This window comes from Thamnophis elegans, chromosome 5 (genome assembly GCF_009769535.1).
Source record: "Thamnophis elegans isolate rThaEle1 chromosome 5, rThaEle1.pri, whole genome shotgun sequence".
Classification (NCBI taxonomy): domain Eukaryota; kingdom Metazoa; phylum Chordata; class Lepidosauria; order Squamata; family Colubridae; genus Thamnophis; species Thamnophis elegans.
The window spans coordinates 54,696,170-54,719,470 of NC_045545.1; the positions used below are offsets into that span (position 1 = coordinate 54,696,170).

Sequence of the window (23,301 nt, forward strand, 5' to 3'; positions counted from 1 at the left end):
ACCAGGGCGTGGCACCATCCGTCCTTTTATCTCCAGAACCCCACTAACGAGCCCCAGCTGCATCGTTAATCTTGCATCCCGACTCAACTCACAGCAAACTTCTGCTGAGTCACAACACTATCCCCCACCGCAGGGTCCTTTCCCCGGGTTCTGATGATCTGGATGCGGTTGGAATGGCTTGTCCACAAGATGGCCCGCACTCATTTCCTGTGGTGCCTTTTTCATGAGTCCCAAACCTCTGCAGGAATAGTCCCCTTGAGCCGAAACTCCCTAGGTATCCGGTGGCCACCATGTCTCCTTCCGCCCTTCACGGCATTGACACCCTGTCCAGGGTCTTTCACCCTCTGCAAGGCCGACCCACCAGCTCCCCTACTGTCGGAGGTTGACGGCAGCTCTAACAGCTTCGGCCGAGCCCTAACACCCTGTCCAGGGTCCTCCACCCTCTGCAAGGCCGACTCACCAGCTCCCGTACTGTCGAAGACTGGCGGCCGCTCCAACAGCTCCGGCCGAGCCCTAACACCCTGTCCAGGGTCCTCCACCTCCTCCAAGGCCAACTCATATGACCCCTCGCTGTCGGAGTCTGGCGGCAGCTCCACCGACTCCTGCCGAGCCACCACACACTCCCCTCCCGCAGGGCCCTTCCCCCAGTTCTGACGATAGGGGTGCGGCCCAGAAGGGTTGGTGACGGCCTCTACGGAACACAGTCCATGATGCTGGTACCCCGCTGGGAACCTAGAAACAAAGTCCAGTGCTGCGGGGACTGGGGTTGACAAAGGCTGGAATCTTGGCGGAGTTCTCCTTGCAGACCTGGCCCATTGGCACTGGGCACATGACTCCACACACCTCTGCATGTCATTTTTCAGATGGGGCCACCAAAATTGACGGGAGGCCAGGCGCAACGTCCGAAAAACCCCCCAATGTCTTGATGCAGACGCGCAATGAACCTGCGAGAGCATCCGTCGACGGATGTGCCCGGATGAGCCGGCCCCGACACTTCAAAAGATCCCCTTCCAAAGTCCATGGGCACGCCGGCCCCACTTCCGCCTTTCATCGCTCCACCCAGTCGTCACCCCGCTGCGCATCCAGCATCAGAGACTGCTTGCTCACGGGATGACAAATGGCAGCGCAGGATGCAATGGGTAGAACAGTCCGAGTTGAAAGCGAGTTCGCAGCGTCAGAGTTATAGCAATAGCAATAGCAGTAGACTTATATACCGCTTCATAGGCCTTTCAGGCCTCTCTAAGCGGTTTACAGAGAGTCAGCATATTGCCCCCAACAATCTGGGTCCTCATTTTACCCACCTCGGAAGGATGGAAGGCTGAGTCAACCCTGAGCCGGTGAGATTTGAACCGCTGACCTGCTGATCTAGCAGTAGCCTGCAGTGCTGCATTTAACCACTGCGCCACCTTGGGTCTTGTTCTCTACTTTACTTGGCAGGGCATCCGCCCTGGGACTCCACACCCCCCGAACGCATGCTACCTTGTGCGAGCGGGGTATCACGGCTGCACAAATGTGCTGGTTGTCCAACATGATAGTGCGTTGCTGAGGGATGGCTGCAGTCCGCGCAACCCTTCTGTTCTTCTTGGGGCAACTCCCTGCCAGGTGTCCAAGATCCCCACAGTAGAAGCACAATCCCTCAGCACGTCATCTGTCCATCTCTGTCCGTGACACTCGAGGTCTGACAGCACCAACTCCATGGGCTCCTCCCAGTCCACTGCAGTCCCTTGCTGAACCGGCATGCTGGTGATCTCCTGGAATGCACGGCAAGGCCTTCGGCTCTGCAGCCGGGCCTCTATCCGAAGGCACAAGAGAACCAATGCGTCGAACGTCGGTGGCCTGTCCACCCTCACCAGTTCATCCTGCAAGGCCTCAGACAATCCATCCTGGAATGTGTCCATTAGAGCTGGTTCATTCCACGTGGAATCCTGGCTAGGCAGCCGGAATTCACTAACATAGTCCTGCAATGAACCACTCCCCTGCTGCAGTGACTTCAGACTTCTAGCTGATGTTTCCCCCTTGATAGGATCTTCAAACATCCGTTTGAAGTACTGACAAAAGCCCTGGAAGTCATCCAACAAAGGGCTCGGCTGAGTTAACAAGGGGGTAGCCCAACGGGCAGCTATGCCTGAGAGCAAACTGATAATGAATCCCACCTTCGTCCGGTCAGTGGGAAAGTCCTCCGCTCTCAAACTCAGGAACAGCTGGCATTGTCCCAGAAATGCGGCACACATGGCCAGACTCCCATCATATTTATCTGGCATGGCTACTGGGCACTTCCTCCTTGGCTGGGGGCGGGGTTTGCAGCTCTCTGCAGCTGTGTAATTTGATCCACCAAAATCGCGATTTGTTGAGCCATTTGCCTATTTTCAGCAATTAATTGCTCCATAATTCATCAAATGGAGGCTTGTCGGGCAGGAGTCAATCCCTGTCCCCCCTTCTTCGCTCGTTAACAGACGACAGGCAGACAAACTTAAAAGGAAAGAACTTTATCAGTCCTCAGCTCAGACTGGCTGCGAGCCCAAAAATAAACATAATCAGGTCCCTGACAAGAAGATAACAGAATATAAAACAAAACTCTTACAAAACAATTCACTTCTCCAAGTGTCTCCTTGAATCAGGTTACAGAAAGCAAATCACTTCTCCAAGTATCTCTCACAAACAAACCATGACCGATGAATGATGAACGAATGAATGAACGTTGACTGCTGCAACCAGGGCCTGGCACCATCCGTCCTTTTATCTCCAGAACCCCACTAACGAGCCCCAGCTGCATCATTAATCTTGCATCCCGACTCAACTCACAGCAAACTTCTGCTGAGTCACAACAGTCACCTGACTATTCATTGTCTTGGTAATTGAAACAACTTAAAAACATCTGTAATAAATTGCTGATAAATAAATCCCAAACTAATGCTTAGCCTTTTAGTTTTATGTTTTATAATTGTCATGCATTTAAGTTTTATGGATATTTTAATTGTCTTTATGAGCCATTAAGATATGGGCAGAATTTTATATAACACACACTGGAACCTGTCTTTTTGTAAAACCAAGTTTTGATTATAGTAATTTAATTGCTGGAAGATAGTTTCTCAATTTTCTCTGAAGTTACATGTCGAATAGCCATGTACACGTTTATACAGCATGTATATAATATTGGTTTATCTGTCTTCACAAGTGGATGCTACATATTTTGTAGACGAAGAAGGAATGAGAAGATAATGATTAGATCATAATTTTACTACATCTAAATTATTTTCCATGCGACATCAGGTAGATGAATCAGGAAAAGTGAGCAAATAACATTTGGAGATCTCCAAATATCATCAACCGGGGAACTATGAATGTTATTCTAAAACTGATTTTGTAACTAATATTGTTCTTCGCTCTCAAATTAACTGCATTACCAGTTTAGAAGTTTGTAGCCTCTACATTATATAGAAAGTAAACTTCCTTACATAGCAATAGCAGTTAGACTTATATACTGCTTCATAGGGCTTTCAACCCTCTCTAAGCAGTTTACAGAGTCAGCATATTGCCCCCACAGTCTGGGTCCTCATTTCACCCACCTCGGAAGGATGGAAGGCTGAGTCAACCTTGAGCTGGTGAGATTTGAACCACTGAACTGCAGATAAGTCAGCTGAAGTGGCCTGCAGTACTGCACCCTAACCACTGCGCCACCTCGGCTCTTAATACAGGCTTACATAAAAAGCAACTAATGGGCAATGGAATCTATCCAAAGAATAAAATATTATTAAAGGAAATAAAGTTTCATTTTTAGGGTAAGGCATGGGATAGTATATAATATTTTCTTTCACTTTCTTTTAATTCTGCAATCAATATCAGATATACAGAAAGTGCTTACAGTATAGGCAATCTTAAAAGGTAGAGGATAAATCTACAGAAGGCTCAATGAATGTATAAGACAAAATGATTTCATTATAAACTCAAGGCCTTTTTGTGCACTTAGGTAAGTTTTACCCATTGATGCAGAATTATTTTTTTTACTTTAGAGAAATTAAAAGAACTATTATCATTGAAGTTCATCTCACTTGAAGGCTTTCTTCTTTACCCGCAACCAACAAAAGAGCTTGTACAAAAGTTTTTAAACGAAGTGTAAGTAGTGTATGAGCTGTTTTTGAACACTTGCTTAAAGTATGTAGCATAAAACATTTAAACAAGTAACATGTTCACTATAAGACTAGGCCAAAAGAGAGTTGCAAATGATTTAGGATCAGCCAACAAACCCGAATTAATAATCAAGCTATCAGTTATTTGGCAAAGCTTTATTTTAAAATCTTGTAGCTTTGTTTTTAATTATACACCTTGCATTCTGTTGATTCTTTCATGATTGCTCATGGCAAATTTGCTGTTTCCCTAGCCACTGAGGCTTTCAAATAAAATTTATGAGCCAATAAATAGGTACATTGTTTATTTTTAAAAAGCTTATTTATTGTCTAAAAGGACAAATTGAAAAATCATGTGATTAAAAAAGCAGTGCAAAGTTAAGACATAAACTCTATACATATTCCTCTCACTATAACACAGCATCAAGCAATCTTATATCATTCCCACAAAGTTCCCTGTTGTAGTCAGTCAAAGTAGCTGCACTGAGTTTAATTCATAAAATGTAATCTATTAATTTCCCATGTTTTACTGTCATCAAAAAGAAATGATGCTGTGTCAGAAATGCTATTTGGAAAAAAAAAAACATGTGCAACCTGCTAGAACATCTTCAGACCAATTAGTTAACAGGAATTCCTTTTGGATAGACATTAAGTTCTGCATCATATATTGCTTCCCAAAAATGATAAAAGAAATTCTGTCTTTCAAACAATATGATCGTCTCATAAGGATTCTCTCCAATGGATGTTAAAGAGAAAATTTCTATACAATTGTTTGCTGAATTTCTTTTCCTAATATTTGTTAACTCAAACAGGCAGAATATTTGCATTGTTTGTATACTGTAGGAAAAATATTATGCTTTTTGATGTTCCCTGTTTAAAACAGGGCCAAATAATGCTTGAATACTGTACTCCCAAAAATAAGCAAATTTTTGGAGCAGTTCCACTCAGCAACCCTCAAAAGTGGTTCAATTCAATTTGCTGATTGCTACAGCATGTTTCTGATACAGTACAAAATTGCTTTAAAAATATAAAAGTAAAGAGATTGTCATTAAGAAAGATATCTAAATATAAAGATCTTATCATTGCAGTTCTAACAGAAGGCCCCTAAAATTGATATAATCTCTACAAAATACATACACTTACACATAGAGAAGCTGACATAGAACCCACCCACTAGACAGCTTAGACAGTTTAAAGGGACTGAATTTCCTGAATTCTGTTCTTAAGTACAAGAGCTTTCCAAACTTGTTAGTTCAGAGACTGACCGCAAATAAAACATCTATGGATGCACACATAAAGGGAGTCTGGGAAAGCCTTTGAAAGAAGCCATTGGGAGTCTTCTAAAAGGATGACTGGTTTAACCTTTGTAAAGCACCTATTTTAAGACTTTTCAGACCTTTTCCTGTTGTATTAGCACAGTCAAGATGGAAACATTACAGACATCAAAAAAATCTATTTGCAATCAGTCCTCCCACTAACTTTTCATCCCCAAAATATTTTACTCTTAAGCACTGCACTTCCCTGACCATTTTAAAAATGAATATTAAAAATTCAAATGTTTTAATATGTATGGCAATTTTGCAATGTCATGTCAGCCTTTCTGAATTATGAACTGACCAATTTATAAAAACCTAAGTAGCTTTAACTTCATATGTTCACCAAAAACAGAAAGCTGCCAGCTAATAATCCCAGGAAAATTCCTTCTACTTTTTTTAAAAAAATAAAAGGCACAGGAAATATTTTAACTTTAGCTTTTGTCCTGCTATGCTCTTTATTTTGTTTTGTCCCTCAGATTACTAAACCAGTAGGTGGCCTTTCAAACAGCCTGCTATGCTGGCTATCTAACCCTTCTTACTTCAATGGCTGAAGACAAGTAATTCATCAGAATCTTGAAAGAGGCAAATTAGATCCTGCAAGAGAAAGGGCTATAAAGAGAACAAATAAGGCTGGTGCCTTACTTAAAGTGTATCAGTGCAATGAAGTCTATGGCTTTAGCCTCTCTTCACCACTGGCTCTTTAATAAAGTGACTTCAAGAAAGAGTTTAACAACTGCATGCCTGACATAAAAGCAGGGACAAAAATGGTCAGAGTTCATAGAACTTTCCTAGGTTTAGACATAACATTATTGGCGAAAAAGACAAAAGTGGCAACTGACTTCTCATGGCCCAAAAATGGCACTTCAAGAAAAGCTGCAGTAAGAGGATTCAGCAGCTGCGTCACAAGGCAGTGCAAAGCCTCCCTCCACAAAAGACTCATTAAAAGAAGTCTGTGCTAAATGTGAGCAGAGGAAGATTTAGCAGATACACTGTCAAATACAAGATTCATTAGGCTAGGCTTTTGGATGTTTGAAAGGTCCCAATATCCATACTCCCTGCAATGATATTTTTGATCCAGAGAAGCGGAGTTCTTCTTTTAACTGCTGGGAGCTGAAATCAGCAGATCCTTCATAATTGAAGAAGCTGAAGAGACAATGCTGAATGAAACGGGGAAAGTACCCCTCATGGTTCATAAGCAGCCAAGCCAGTATTTTCCATTATCCTTGCTAGAATGAGGGATTGCCTTCTCTTCTGATTTTCTCAACAGTGCAAAGACAGAATTTATGTGTGCTTTTAAAAGTATATAGATTGTCTGGATGGCACTTTAGACCTCTGGCCAGATGAAGAAGCAAATATAGTTAGCAGCAACCCCAGTTGGGTGTGGATTCATCTTTCAGATTGATATAGTCCCCACGGCCTGAAACAGACATATCGTTATCTCCTGGCCATGTTGTGACCATCATTTTTTCAATAAGGACCCTAGGAAGAGAGAAAACTGAGTTACCCACAAAATGTGCAGCAATCATTTGACAGCATCTCAAGAAAGGGTAAGTCTCCATTTATTTTTGTAACCTCTCTATTTTGGATCTCTTCCAGATGAGTAAATAATAAAAGTGTAATTTTGGAAATCTGCACTGCACTGTTTATATAACATCTTTAATAACAGAACTACAAGTCAACAAGCACCCACATACATTTGTAACTCTGAGATACTCACTGAATAATGCTGGATTGCTGAACACCAATGAGAGTAAAAACCATTCAAAACAAGTGCATAGATATTAAGACTAGGTATATACTATTGTTTCTGGTATTATGCTGTTTTTCCATTTATAGCCTCTTACTGTTAGAGCTTAGACGTTACACTCCAGTCATAAGCTATAGCAATGACAGTCATCTCAGTATAAATTAACCCCGATCCCTGTGGTAATTCTCATTCCAATCTTAGCTACAATATCTCCTATTCGGAGAATTTAAACATATCTGCAGTACTACTTGATGCTACTATTTAACACAGTCCTAAAGGAACAATATGCACAACTGCTTTTGAGAAACATTTAAACATTCAACATTCCCTACCTCATTGACTCATTGACATTTTTGTTTTCCTTGACAGATGTTTCAGTCCAACCCGTAAAACCATTCTCTTTGCTGAACAGATCAATTTCTTCTCTAGTCATAGCCCATGGATAAAGATCACTCTGAAAAAGAGTTCAGCAATGTCAAACTCAGTGTGAAAACAATTACTGAGCACAATTTTTTATCTGTCACTATTGTTAAATTGCAAGATATAATTACATTTAATTAAATATATTTAATTATAAAGCACATCTTTGGTTCAACATTGCTGCAATTTAAACTAGCAAGGTAAGCGGTGAAGTATTCATGTCCATTCTGCAATTAAAGAAAATCTACCTCTTTTGTAGTGATCAGAGGAGAACACTGAGAAGGGAAATTATCTAATTTGTCAAGGAGAGAGAAAATTGTACCAAGAAAATTGAAATCAATGTGTTGTGGAGAGATTTAATTTGTATTCCGTGAATATAAACTAGCACTCTAATGTGTATCTATCATGTACTGTATACAATACCAGAATCATATTAAACACCACCATTAACTTACTAAATTACTTCAACTGAGTAAAGAAAAAAATGTAATCCTGATAGCATTTTTCTTTTAGCTATATTTCAATAAATAGTTATTGTATTTTGGGTTTTTTAAAAATGAAGTTGGATAATCAACTCTCATTAAGTTTGAGTTTTGAAAAATAGCCAGACATTTGCTTAAAGCAGTCTGTTCCATGGCATTATATTAATTTGACAAGAAAATTAAACTTAACTAAAATTAACCTGGAACTTTCTACAGTGCTAGAATGTTTCTGTTTCCCTCTCTGACTTAAGGATTCTGAGCGTACACCACTTGCATTATCAGTTCTTTCTAACATATAATGTTCAAGATTTAATTCACAGAATGTATGCTTTTCTGCCTATGTTGAATTAAAATTTCAAATGGAGAAGTGGCATATTGGGTAGGGTTATAACATGAACATCCCCAATTCAGATCTTCATCCAGACTTAGATTACAGTATTAGGCATATTACCTTATCTTTGCCCAAGTTATACTAACTGGCATAAAATCCAGCACCTCACTTTCTAATTGTCAATAGAATGACATCTATGAGTTGACCTGGTTGTTGATAGGTTCTTAAGCCAATACTGGGTAAACATCTATCAAGCCCTAGAGGTTTGGGACCTAGAGATTGAGTTTTACAGCTTTAGTCCCTTTCTTCTGGAATAGCTTGCTCTTTAAGGTTTGGTGTGTCCATACTGTGATATTTCAGATCATAAAATGGTCCTCTTTCAGACAGCATTTGCTACCGTAGCAGTTTGTTTATAGCTTTTAATATTATGACAGCATGTGGCTAGTAGGTGCTAAGCTTTGCCTAATATAATGTATTCCTGTACATAAAATTCTTTTTATTAGTTATAACATCTATTTCACTAACACTTGCTCAGTTAAATCCCAACTCAGGAATGCTCAAACACACAAAATGGTTGAATTTTCAAAAAAGCCCAGATCTGAGATGAAGTCCAAAAGTTCAGGAAAAAATCATGCCATGCAGCACCATGAGCAGGACTCAGCAGGACTCCCAACTTGGCAATCATAACTTGCTGCCCACTTGCCCAGTCACAATTGAAGCATCTTAGAAGATCATTTCTACCCCACCTTTCCTGCTCTGGAATTGCAGCTGGTATAGGAGGACATCCCACTGATAGGATGTATCCTTATCCTTACCCAATACATGTAGCAACTTAATGGCAAGTCTTCAAGCAATCCAGCTTTACAGACCCAGAGTGCTTTGCATAAGAATTTATCTATGTGGATGCTAAGAGCTGACACTGAGTCATTTAATCATCCACAGTTTTCACACTATTCCTTTAGCCTTTGGTCTAACATCACATCACACCTGCATCCACAACAGGTGGTTGCTTTTTTTAATGAAATCCTTTTCTATGGAATTCCTTGCCTGACTCATCCATTCCAAAGATCCATATCCTATTTTTAAATCTCTGCACAGTAAAAGCACAGGCAAACACACCATAATGATACACAGAAAAGCATGGTAACTTCTCTCTTTCTCTCTTTCTAAATGTATGCACCCATTTGTACGCCATTTCCTCAAAAGGTTTCTATGATTCTATGATGAAGTAATAGTGCATACTTACAGTCTCTTATAGTAATCAACAAGTTCTAGTAAGTCAGTATTTATTTACCTTATTAGCCAATAGCAGACAATGGACAGGACTTCCATCTTGCAGTTTCACTTTGCTATCCAAATCTTGTTTCCATTTCTGGCAATTGAGGAATGTGCTAAAATTGGTGACATCAAACATAATGACACAGGCTGATGCCTCCTTGTAATACAGCCGAGTCATTGATGTGAAACGTTCCTGACCTGCATGTTAAATGAGAAACATTAAATCATTATTTTAAAGCAAATATTTTCTGATTCAACTGTTTCAGGGTTTTATCTTTAGTATTTCGCATTAAACTTTTCTCAATCAATCCAAATATAATCAGAGATAATCCAAAGTAAAATGGAGATTTTTAAATGTGCTGCCATTAAATGTGTTGTTTATTGGCTCATGATACATAATGTGCTAAATAAATAAGTATTATGCCTGCTGGGCTGGGGAAATGAGATTATGGTCCACTGAGTGGCTTTTAGTAAATTAGAAGATTGTGTTTTGTTATATTGGGCAGGGGTGTTTGACTTTCAAATTTTCTTTCCCAAAGTCTAAAATGAAAACCAATTCCTAGGCTAAGCATTTGCTTTAAGATATACTTTGAGGTTAAGTATATCTCTCTCTCACTGGATTACCAAGCAGAGATGCCAAGATTGAACTTCAAGGTCACAACTGGCCACTAGAAACTCTGAGCAGGCCTCTCACAGACCTACAAAACTTGTCAAAAGGAAGAGACTCTCAAATCAAGCTTGATGCTTCACAAGTACATGTATACATCCATGAAATTTTCACACCCTTTGCTCAGAAGTGGCTTGCTTTTGCTTTCTTCCAAAATGTCCGCCCCCCACCCTCCCCACATCTTTGCAGTTTATCTATCGGTCATTTTTAATACAAGAAAAAGAAAATTATAACTATCTTTAGAATAAACAAACATAACATGAGGAGAGCTGCGTTTTTACACATTTACACAAGGCCAAGAGAATGGAGGCACACCTCACCTCTGGGGGAAGAATGTTCCACGGGACAGGGGCAATGGTAGAGATGGGCAGATTTTGTTGTTCAAACAATACAGGTAGTGCTCAGTTTACAACCACATTCTTGACCAGAATGTTGGTCACTAAGAGATTTGGTCATTGAGTCATCACCTGATTGGACATGATTTTATGACAATTTTTATTATGGTCATTAAGCACTTGTTAAAGGAATCTGGCTTCCCCAATTGATTGCTTGTCAGAAGTTGACTGGGAAGGTCAGAAATCACAGTAACCTGTACGCATGCCAAGCCACTCCAGACTTTGTAAATGTGGGTTGAATTACAATCAGGTGATTGTGGGGGTGATGCAATGGTTGTAACTTTGAACAAGGGTTGTCAGTCATTTTCTCTGAGGCCATCATAACTTCGAGCTATCGTTAAATGAACAGTCGTAAGTCAAGCTATAAAGAACATTCCTGGAATCTCTATTGTACCTGTTTCTTGACTTTGCCTTTTGTAAAGTGCATATTTAATTTCAAGTAAGTGCATATGAAAATAAAATGCAATTGAAATTGTCTCTTTAGGCATAAATCCAGCTGGTGACCCTGAACCAGTCACTCTCTCAGCCCAAGGAGGGAGGCAATGGCAAACCATTCTTAAAATCTTGCAAAGAAAACTGCCGGGACTTGCCTTGTTAGTCACCAGGAATCAAAACTGACTCAAAAGCATGCAAGTACACACACAACCTGCTTCTTGGCATATCTCTCAAAGTATGCCAAATGAAAATAAACCACAAAGGCTATTATAAGGAACTTGTAATAAGAGGAAATAAATATAATAGGCCTGAATGCTGCCTTAAAGGAAGTTAAAAGATTATATATATGTTCTGATCCCTCTCGTCTCACACCAAAGCACTCTGAGCCAAAGATACTTTACGGAATTTATTAACAGACAGACAGGTCCTTGGCAGCAATCCAGCACAGACAAGCCTTGGCAGCAATCCAGCACGGACAAGCCTTGGCAGCAATCCAGCCTGCCAAGGTAACACCACAGTTCTCCAACTTTTGTAAATGTGTTGATTTCTGCAAAAGTGGCGTGTGCACAAGCATTCCTTTTATAGTATGGAGAGGAGCCTAATTACCACCAGCTGAGTGCAATTGCCTCCTGTAACTGCGCAACTGTTCTTTACACCTATTAGCTCTCCGGTGCCGGGCATCTAGGAACAACTCCCTTGGCTCCTCTGCACTGCTGATGTCCGGATCACACTCCCTTGTCTTCTCCCCACTGGTCCAAGGCTCAGGTGCCTCCTGGTGGCCAACCAGCCTCTCTGTGCCTTGTTCGGAGTCGGAACCCTGTCCAGGGTCCTCCACATCCTCCAAAGCTGACTCATAGGGCCCCTTGCTGTTGGAGTCTGGTGGCAGCTCCAACAGCTCCTGCTGGGCCACAACATATGTATATGTGTGTGTGTGTGTGTGTGTGTGTGTGTGTGTGTGTAGAGAGAGAGAGAGAGAGAGAGAGAGAGAAAGAAAAAGGGCTTTCTTTCTTTTTCTTTCCTTTCTTTCATCCTCCTCCTCCCTCTCTCTCTCTCCATCCTGTAGTTTTGGCAGGTCTGGGAGGACTGCCTCCCAGAATATTAAAAATTGCATACTTCTTCACTAAGAAATCTGAACACATATTTTGAAAACTGTCACCATGGTTTGAATGTCGGTTTTCCCTTACAGAGCAAAACCTGACATTTTAAAAAATAAAATCTTCAATCAGCAGGCTCTTTGCTCCAAACACACGATCATAAACTTTAAATAACAAGCAAATCAAGTTATGTGAAGGGTTTCTAATGCCTAATAGTTCTTTAATGGGTGTTAACTGCAATATCCATCAACTGCAGAACCTTCTCAAGTTTTTTTTAATGGTGTTCCAAAAAATATTGCCCCTCAACTGACACTGCAAATTATGCAAACCATATTTCAGAGGCAAAGCTATCTAAATACTTTTAATCTGAGTTTGACTCCTATGCGTCCATGAAACTTTTGTGACATTAACAATAGATACAATTTATCAGACCTTTCTTTCAAGATGCCTTTTGAGTGGTGGGGTGGAGGATTTGACCTCCCAAGTTACACTACAATCTATCTATCCAGTTCTCCCATCCAAATGCTAACCAGACCTAAACCTACTTAGCTTCCATAGCAGTCAAAATTGGTCAGGTGCTGCCACCTGCTGTGACTTCAGAAGTGGTACAAGACATAAACATTTAAGTGGAATATTATGTGATTTGAGTCGTCCCACCCTTTAAATAGTTTAATTGTTAGGTTGTTTAAGAGAGCCGAACAAATAAGATAAGAACAGTTACTTTAAAAAAAGGCTGAGAATCACACACACACACACACACAAACACACACACACACACACAGCAGATAACTTCTTGAAACTCACCAGCAATGTCCCATAGTTGTAACCTCACTGTCTCAGACTCTGACCATTGCACCACCTTCAGAGCAAAATCCACTAAAAACAAACAGAAAATGAGAGAGGAAAAAGCAAATGCCACTTATTGCTTAAAGTACTTTCTTTTACACTGTACATCAATGCTGATTACCTTCTGTGTACAGACACTCTAAAATACATTGTCAATTGCAGGGTGTCAAACTAATGGCCCATGGGCCAGATGCGTCACGCATAGGCCACGGCCACGCCAGCTCTGCAAAGGCAAAGATTGTTGCAATACATCACAATATGTCACATGATGTGACCAAGTTTGACATCTGTGATCTATTGTATGAGTCACAGCACTTCTGACTTCATGGGGAAATCTTTTGTAAATTACACAGAAGAACAAAGAGCCCCTCATTGTATTTCTGCTCCACACACAGAGCTTTAAACTATATGGGCTGTATACATATTAAATAATTTTAACAGAAAGGGGTGTATACACCATGTAGAAATAGTTTGAACGACATATGCATTATGATCTATACCAGCACTGATTTTAAATGGAATAAATTTGAAAATGACCCCGATTATTGGCAGCAGCACATATTTCTGATTTATTTTGAGGTTAAAGCTGCACATGTTTCCCAAGACAGCTGCTTTGGCATTGCAACATTCTTCCTCCATCAGTACACAGTAAGTGTAGCAACACAATCTTATCTGCTTTAAGCACCATTGTTTCTGTGAGTGATTAAATAAGTCTTCTATTTAAATGTTAACACATGAATCTTTGCAGAAAACATGGACGACCATCTGTGGCTCATTATGTTTATTGTCATGACTATCGTCATATATATGGCAAATAAATTTTAGAAATATTCTACTCCAGAACCACATTTTTTTCAGAAGTATGCTACTTCTAATTAGGTAAGGAAAGGCAGATGAATAAGTAAGAAGGAAGGATTGAGCAAGCTGATTGAATGTTCCTGGGGAAAATCTATACCATTTTCCCAAAGAGTGTTAAAGATTTATGCACATTATGTGCTTGATTTATATAAATGCTCATCTCACTTTTGTGTAGCTGCCAGCCTTATAAGTTACACCACACAGGGAACATGATCAGATGAGCTAACTCTAGTTTATTAAAAAGCTTCATTAACAGAATCTTGCAAGTCTGAAAGTACTGCACATCTCTCCCCAACTCTGTCCCCTTTACAGCCCAAGAAATTAGGGAGGGTCTTCTCTGAGCCGCTTGCCCCACTCACATTCCTCCTGAAGGCTCAGCTGCCTTTTATCTGACTATTTCCTTGGCTGTGTTTCTTTGCCCTATCTCCCAAGGTCATTCCCATATTACAGTAGGTTGCAATAAAATAAATAAGATACATAAAATAAACAATAATATAAAATAAAAATAAAACACATAGCTGCCAGGCATAATCTAACCAATTGTCCACAGAGCCAGGAGATGGGCTGTATCACATGCCCATAGGTTTGGGCACAAAATCAAATTTTCAATGCCTTACAGAAGGACAATGGAGAAAGGGGACAATCCAATCTCAGGGTGGATGATTTCAGGTGCCATGGGAGAAAAGGCTCTCCTTCTGTGCTCCATCAGTCAACACTCCTTAGCCATCTATACCTTGAATATATCCATCCTGCTAGAACCCACTTTGTTACTGTGACTGTGTGAGGGCTGCACAGTTAACTTCTGTGATAGTAAGTGGCAGTGCTGAACATAATATAAATGTAAAGAATTATTTTAACATGGATCACATCTCTCCACTACTCTTACCTGTCTATAGTGGTTGGTGGGCATGATTTTAGGATGAAGAACTGTAGCCTAGGTAATGGACTGATAAGAAGCAGCTCTGTATGCAGGGATATTTTTTTACTGGCTTTATTCAATTTTAACTGTAGGCTGTCCAGAGTCGTGAATGAGATGTGTATCCCACAAATTTATTAAATTAATCAACCAATGTACTGGAACTCATAAGATCTTATAGCAACTATCTTGTCAGTGGATCATTCGCTATTTTGCAAGAGTACCTACTACTGGTACATGTTCTCAAAATTCTAAATCCAACTACAAACCCAATTCTACTGGAGTCACAAATTTCTGTGATCTTTCCCTCTCAGAGATTAAAACAAACATATTTAACTACAGGAAGTACACTTTTAGGATCCCTATTAACTTTATGCATCACCACCACCCCATGCAGGGGAAGCAACACTTTAAACTGAACAATGACTATTATTTAAATGCAATGTTTCAAGTTCAAGGTAGTGTTGTGAACAAAAAAACCCCACAACTTGCAAAGTATATCCATTTTAACTGATCAGTATCTATTTCAAGAATAAAACTGGGCCTTTATCATGTCTTCAGTGGAGCTCTTTTTTACTGATCTCTGTCAATTCCTCTTGTACAGCAATTCTGTGGCATAAACAATACTTTCACCAAAGGAATTTGGGAAATTTAAATAGTAATCTGGACCAAAGATGAAGAATTACAAGTGAAATGGGTTGGATGACGGGCAGAAAAGCAAGAATATAAGGGTATGTATGGACTGTATGTATTTAGCTAGCTTTCAATTCAATGTGGATTCCTGGTGACTGCCTGGAAAGTCCAGAATAGCTGAGAAGAAACTCATGTGATCTTAGGTATGTGTCATACGGTGTGTTGGTATACCTTGATGATGTATTGTCCCTGCAGTTTTCTTGGCAAGATTACAGAAGTGGCTTGTCATTGGTTTTTTCATTGCTGACAGCAGTGGCTGGCCCAATGACTCAGCTGGCTTTGTGCCTAAGGAAGGCCAGAACTCACCTCTCTAGCATGCTGCTGTAACTACAGAAAGGTTTGTCAGCAACTATGATTACACTATTGATATAGGCCTGGATTAAGTGTTAAAAATATCTTCAGGGCAAACATTTCACTTTGCCATTTGAGTTATAGTCTCCCAGGATTACACTCATGTATGTTAATAACCAGCACACAAATCTGGTCAGAAACGAAATTTGATTTCATTTGTATCTACATTAAAAAAACAAATAATACCAGAGGGGTTGAAGAAAAATGTACTCTATCTAATTATACATGTATTAGCTGCGGCACGCATAACTTTTGCGCAGTATTGGAAAAAAGAAAATACATCATCAGAGCTAGATATAATCAGAAAAGTGTTGGCCTGTGCGGAAGCAGATAGGCTCACTCTTGAACTTAAAAATAAAGGGGAATCAGAATATTTTGAAGTCTGGAACAGATTTTATGATTGGTATAAGACAAGGTGACAAGACTGGAACAAACTGTATATATTGTAATTGGACAGAAGGATAGATAATGCACTAAGTAGGATAATAGTTAATGGTTGATGTGGATGTATGGTCACTTCGACTCTGAGGTACTGCATCGTTTTAAATATAAAAGTAATAAAAATATATTAAAAAAAATACTCCGTCACATTAAAAATACTAATTTGGTTGTGACTTTCAGAAATCTCACAATTAGCTCCAAATTGTGCAACTTTGATATAAATCATCACATATTCTTGGCAATAAAACTTAAACACAAATCACTGGATACTGATGATGCCTAAATAACAAACTTTAAAAACAGTTAATGCCTTGTTTCATTCAATATGTATACTCCAGAGGTGGGTTGCTAATTTTTTTTACTACTGGTTTAGGTGTGCGCGCAATGCTTCTGTGCACGTGCAGAAGAGTCTGGTCGAGTGGGTGGAGTCCCCTACCGCCGCTACTACTGGTTTGGCCAATTTGTGCCAAACCAGCAGCAACCTACCTCTGGTACACCCACATTCAGATCCCCTACATACTTATTTAGCATTAAAAGTGTAGGGTTTTTTTCATTATTTTCATTATCTGTAAAATAATGCAATAAATAGAATAATTTATCTAAAAGTCTCTAAAAAGACACTATTTTAATATAAACATACATGTATATCAGCGAATGTTAAAGTGTGCAGCCTGTTCATATTGCTTTCACAGTAGGATTTATGCTGGATTAAGTGGAACTGACAAAAGTACATACTGAATTCACCCACTGAGATTCTATATATGTAGTAGATACTTTGCTCTGAATTATAGATTTTAAGAAAACATGTAATTTAGGTTAATCATAAAAGAAATTAGAAGAGCAGATAGCCCAGCTTTACATAGAAAACTGGAAAAACTTAGTTTATCTTTTCTGTGGCAATAAAGCACTGCACAATCAGAGCTTATGAAGCAGACTATTTAACAACCGACCACTAAGACTATGAGTAAACATGGTCACATTTCACTATGATACTTTAGCAACATAGTAATTTCCAAATTGAGGAAAGATAGGGTTTCATATCAAGGATGGAAAAGCCACAACAAAGAGGAACTAAGTATTGTAATACAAACATTCAGATAAACATCAGTTACAGAAATAAGGTAATATCTTCAGGGGTAACTTCTCTTGCAGTTGTGTTTCAATGTAAGCCTTTTCATCAGACAAATCTTTGCAATTAGGGGAGTATTTAGTGCACAAGAACAACCATGTACATTAAACCCCTTCCCTGCCACTGCCTCCCCTCCAAATATTTTAGGTGTTTCTGTAATTTCCTTGTGGAGTCCTAAGAAAAATCCAGAAAACTCACCTCCTACAGTAGACTTGTAGTGCTTGTTGAAGCTGTCATTAGCATATCGCTGGACTAAAGAGGTCTTCCCAACTGTGGCATCACCAATAATTAAGACTTTGAACATGTGGTCGTGGTGGCCCACCATGACTGGACACCAAACCCAACTAAAAGAAGCGGGTGCTGCCTCCTCTTCCCTTTCCTGAGGGGTCAATCAAGTGAAGAAAAAGAAAAGAAAAACCAAAGTACAATTCGTGTTATTTACAGAAAGAGAGAGAGAGAGAAAACATCCGGCACATTCAATCGTCGTTTCTGCAATACAGGGAACTCACGAAAGGGTCGCTTCCTAGTTTTCCGGCTGCAAGGATGCCTCTTTCCGGGCTAATTTAGAGGCGAGGGGACCAAATATACCACTTCCAGAAGCGTTTTTTCAGTCATATGAACATCGGCGGTGCTGCGATGGGAACTCAAGAGACTCGTCCGCCCTACCTTGCTTTGTAAGAAAGAAACAAGGAAAGGCTCCGCACCCGATGATGCACCAAAGCGCGTTTGCCGGGAAGGCAGGCAAAACTTAAAAGGGGAGCCGCACGCGCTTCTTTCTCCCGCACCGCTTCTGGCTCTGCTTCGCCAACTCTTTTCCGCATTCGCCTTGCTGTCATGTGAGAGAACCAGGAGGTAGCTCTGCCCCTTTAAAGCCCCAAAAACTACATCACCCGGCATGCATTTGCGGAGCGCGTCTTTATTACTTGGGAAATGTACAGTGTTTTAATCTAGTCCGACGGGCGCCTCAGCAAGTGTTTTGGTGTGCAGTGGAAATAGAATAAAATCGTGCTCTCCAGCGTTTTTCGCAGATTAAACTAATAAGTCCTGTTAGGAAAACTCATTTCTGAAGGATATACTTTTTTTTTTAAAAAAAAAATCCTTCTGAAAAATGAGCTTGCTCTCTGTGCCTTTCTTCCCGTATGAAATGGATAAATACGAGTGTAAGAAAAGCGAATTGAAAACGGATTTAAATAGGAAAACGCTGATTTTCTATGTCGTTACTTGAGAAAAGGCGGAGCATATAAAATGTATATGATTTATATATGTATATAAATTTTGGACACAAGCGCTAATTCCTTTGCGGGTCCACAACATTCTACAGAGAGAAATGGCATATGAAATTAAAGACAGAAAATAAGAGAAAGAAACCTAACATTGGCTTACTTTAGGGTTACTAGGTAAGAGAGGAGAACCCAGACAACTGAAAAGGAAGAAAAATGAGTGGGGGAGAGAATGAGAGGGCATATTAACTGTTTAACTTTCTTGACATCTGACAAAATTTACAATGAAAAACTATCAAAAATGTACTATAGACTACATGTGAAAATATTTTCTCCAATAACAAGACTCTTGGTTTTGCAAGTGCAGGAATGTGCTACTTCAGGTTAAAGAGGCAAAAGTCTTCAGGTGTAATTGATTTAAGGTCAGTTGCTGGATTACAAACTGGACAAACTGGCTGCAGGATATCCATCAACTAATGAACAGAGTGGAGCTTGTTAATTTGCAGTTAGCATGTTTAAGGAAAGCACCTCCAGAAAAGCTGCTCAGAAAGAAATACAATTTTTTTTTGATAATGTTTCATTTTATGGCTATGCCTGCATACCGGGACAAAAAGATGTCACGTCCTCTTGTTGCCCAATGTTTGCTCACCTTATTTTATAGCTATTTCATTAATTATACTCTGTGTACCTTTCTATTCTGGCAACCTCTATCCTTTCTATCGTGGCAATCTACTGTATTTTTATTCTTGCCACGTCCATGTATTGCTTCATCCTTATTCATCCTTCACCCGTTTTCTTTTTTCTATATTAAAGGACCCCTTTGACTAGCACATTTAAAAAAAAATTCTCCTGCCATCAACTTTCTTTTTGAATGAAAGTAGGATTCCATCACTTGGGACATCAAGAGTTTATGTTCTGAGTGGTGGAATCCTATTTTCATTCACAGCCATGTTGACTGTTTTTGATAAACTTTTGAATAATTGAATTGAATTGAATAAGTTTATTTATAGGCCGCCCTTTTCCCTGAGGGGACTCAGGGCGGCTAACAACTTATAGGGGGGGGGGGGATACAGACAGTAACATATAACATAACACATAATTAAAAAGTAAACAACATTCATTCAACATTCGGGTGGGGGCGGATCAACTCTTTACCCCCAGGCCTGGCGGGATAGCCAGTTCTTGAGGGCTGCGCGGAAGGTCTGAAGGGTGGTGAGGGTACGAATCTCCACGGGGAGATCGTTCCAGAGGGTCGGAGCTGCCACTGAAAAGGCTCTCCTCCGCGTAGTAGCCAGCCGGCACTGGCTGGCAGATGGCACTCGGAGGAGGCCTAATCTATGAGATCTAATCGGTCTCGAGGAGGTAATCGGCAGGAGGCGGTCTCCCAAGTACCCAGATCCACTACCATGAAGGGCTTTATAGGTGGTAAGAAGCACCTTGAAGCGCACACGGAGATCAACAGGTAGCCAGCGCAGCTCGCGGAGGATAGGTGTTATGTGGGTGAACCGAGGTGCACCCACAATCACTCGCGCGGTTGCCATAATTTGTACTATTGTTTCTATCTTTTATTTATTTATGTTACAATGATTATAGCCTAACCAAAGGAGGGGGGAGGGTTTTACATTAAATGCATTTTTTTCATTAGTTATCATGCTTCTTCCTTGTCACAATCAAAACAACTCTCACCTTACATAATACATAAGCAAAATTATCCATGGTTAGCTTAATCCAACAAATGATAACAGTGGTCATAACTGCCTCGCTCCTCTAAAAACTTAAAGACACAATAGCAAAAGCAAAGGAGAAAACAAATACATAGGAAAAGGATTTCCAAAACATTTAAAATATTTTAAGTTTATGGAAAACCAACAAAGAAGGGAATTGAAGAAATCACAATTATAAAGAACAACAATAATAATAAATCAATTCTTTCCCCAAGATGAATGCCAGTAAATCTTAACTAGTGTTGAAGGCCAGTTGAAATAAAACTTTTAAAAAAGATCTTCTAAAAATGACAGACTCAGTTCTAAAGATTTCTGGGGTGAGATTTCTAAAACTTTCCATAATTCAAATCTATTTCCTAAACTAATCTAGCAGATGCTGAACATCTCAAGATTGTCTGGGTCATGGAAACACAGGAGTGTTGCCTATACTTAGTTTTTGAAATATTTCTAATACACATATTTACAGAAGAATTTAGTGTGCAACACTTTTTTTACTTTGAAGCCTTACAGGGTGAAATCCTCTGAGAGAGGGGAAGCAAAGTTCTTTTTGGTTTAAACTTTTTGTTCCTTCGCTGGTAGATGGCTGAAGCATTACCTTTTTTGGCTCCAAGCATGGAGACCATGTGAGAAGATTCTGAGATATTGCCACTGGAAACAGATATAAAGTTCATAATCCTTAGCAACAAAGTCAGAGTCATACAAGCAGTAGTTTTCCTGTTTGTTAGCCATAAATGTCAGCAGGTCTGTTGTCCCTGTATACCTTACCCAAATAGACTCTGAGCCAGAAAGATAGATTAAATTGCTCTTTATTTATTACATAAGTAGAGAAAACACCTCACTGGCCACTCAGCCAAAAGAGAAGCAGTTTACAAAAAGGTGGAGAATTACTTTACATACAGGTTAAACATACTGGCTTTGGAATGAGTTCTTTCATTGATTAAATCATTTGACACATCTCTTGATGTAGTGTATATGCACAATAGTGCTAGCATGTAACATTCCATAATTTCTTAGTATGAACTTGTTAATGCTCATCTGTATGTTCAGGAGATGCAGTTTTCCCATTATAATGTGTTTGCAAATCAGTAAAGTTCAAGTCAGTATCCTTGGCAGTTTTGAACCACTCCTTATTTGGGGCTGTACATTTCACATTCCCAGCTTGCTTTATTCTTAATCTACTAGAAACATTAATCAAATTTCCTAGATACTAAAAACATTCCTTAAAGCCTCCTGACCTCTGTTACTGCCATCACTGTGACACTATATAGGTCCAAAAATTCTCAACTCCCTTGAAAAAATCCATAATGCTAGAAAATGTGGAAAGAGAAGAGCGTGATCAGCAACAAGGTGAATCTTGGGGACCTGGTTGGACTGATGTGGTTTTTAAGAGCTGGCAGAGATTTCATGGTACATAACCATTCAACCATACCCTGAACAGCTATTTAAGTTAATTTGGATAAAGTGTATTTTTCTGTGGTTTTAAACAATGCTCACATGTGTCTCGTTCTTTAAAGAATCCCTAAAATAACCATGTAGTTTGGAAATAAAGGACAAAGGAGCCAATGGTAAAACTGAAGGAAACCGATGTGGCCTAGTCTTTTTTGCTTATTAATACAAACATCAGCTAAAATGTCAGCTACAAATTTTTGATATAAATGAAGGACCAAAAACCATATAAATAAATGTAAATATTTATTTTACCAAATATAATTTATCAGTTAAATTGGCATTTGTCAATTCAATTACAACAACTATAAATAAGGAATTTGCTTTCTTTGTTGACTAAAGGTATAAACCAATAGCTTAATTTTCATTTGCAGCCAAGTTTAAATATACATGCATTTGAATGCAACTCGTGAGTATAAAATTATTTTTTTTACAACATTCTGTTCATATACTTGCACTTTGCTTCCCACCTTACCACTTTCAAGGCAATTCAGGGATCTCATCCAAGCAGCACAAACATTTCAGCTCCTGGATGAAAGACTAAATTTAACTAGGAGACATATATCCGTTAATGAGCTCTATTGACATAGATATTCATCAGAGAGAAACACAATGAAGATGCTTATGTGGTATTATATACATATATAAGAAAAGTGTCTAGTGTGTTAGATTAAAATGAATGCATCCAACTGGACATTTAGATAAGGCAGATGAAAGTTCTTTAAAGAGCTTATAACTTAATGCTTAAGATAGTATGAAACCTGTAGACTTTTTTGAAAGTAATTGGTAGCTTACTTGGAAAAAGACAATTTCTTAAGAAGAAACTAAGCATTTGCATCCACTGAAATCTGAAGAAACCTCACAGTATAAATACTTGTATTCACAGAAGGCAGGCAAGAACAGCATCTTCAGCCATATCCATTACTTTCAAATTACTGAAGGCATCATGCACACAGAAGGATTAACTCACAAACAATTGCAGCATGAATTTGAAGCCTCCCTTGATGACATATTAAAATATGGTTATGGCAGCACGCAGGTTGTCACAGAATTATCCTAAAAATAGTTGCACTCTACATAAGCTCCTGTGGAATATATTGAAAATAATGTATTATATTCACTTCCACTCCGAATTTAAATTTTGGTAAATAGCAACCACATTGCTTTTAAAGGAAACTTGCAGGAAAGCTGCTGTTACATTCCAGATAACAGCTTTTCTGAAAGCCACAAGCATTCAGTTTCATTACTTGAGCAAGTTTAGGACTGCAACCTCCCAGGCAACCATAAGAAGACAAAAAAGAAATGCTAAGAAATTTAAATGTTTATTGTCATCTGGTGGTTCTGGATTTTTGCAATCCATATCTGGTAGCCCTGTGCATTTTGAAAGT

The 23,301-nt window shown here is 39.4% G+C and overlaps 1 protein-coding gene across 3 annotated transcripts; it reads right to left on the bottom strand.

Moving 5' to 3' along the window:
- Window positions 1-4,457: 4,457 nt before the first annotated feature.
- Window positions 4,458-18,343, bottom strand: RAB29 (RAB29, member RAS oncogene family). Of its 3 annotated transcripts, none has more exons than XM_032218393.1 (6): window positions 18,228-18,343; window positions 17,722-17,902; window positions 13,094-13,165; window positions 9,715-9,896; window positions 7,520-7,641; window positions 4,458-6,919 (listed from the first exon to the last, which is right to left on the bottom strand). In XM_032218393.1, exons 2-6 carry the CDS (start codon window positions 17,846-17,848, stop codon window positions 6,799-6,801), a joined length of 624 nt encoding a protein of 207 aa, XP_032074284.1. In that variant the 5' UTR covers window positions 17,849-17,902; window positions 18,228-18,343; the 3' UTR covers window positions 4,458-6,798. The 3 variants fall into 3 exon arrangements, with proteins under 3 accessions (XP_032074284.1, XP_032074283.1, XP_032074281.1); XM_032218392.1 differs by having other exon boundaries at window positions 18,190-18,343; XM_032218390.1 differs by having other exon boundaries at window positions 18,033-18,343.
- Between the last annotated feature and the right edge of the window lie 4,958 nt (window positions 18,344-23,301).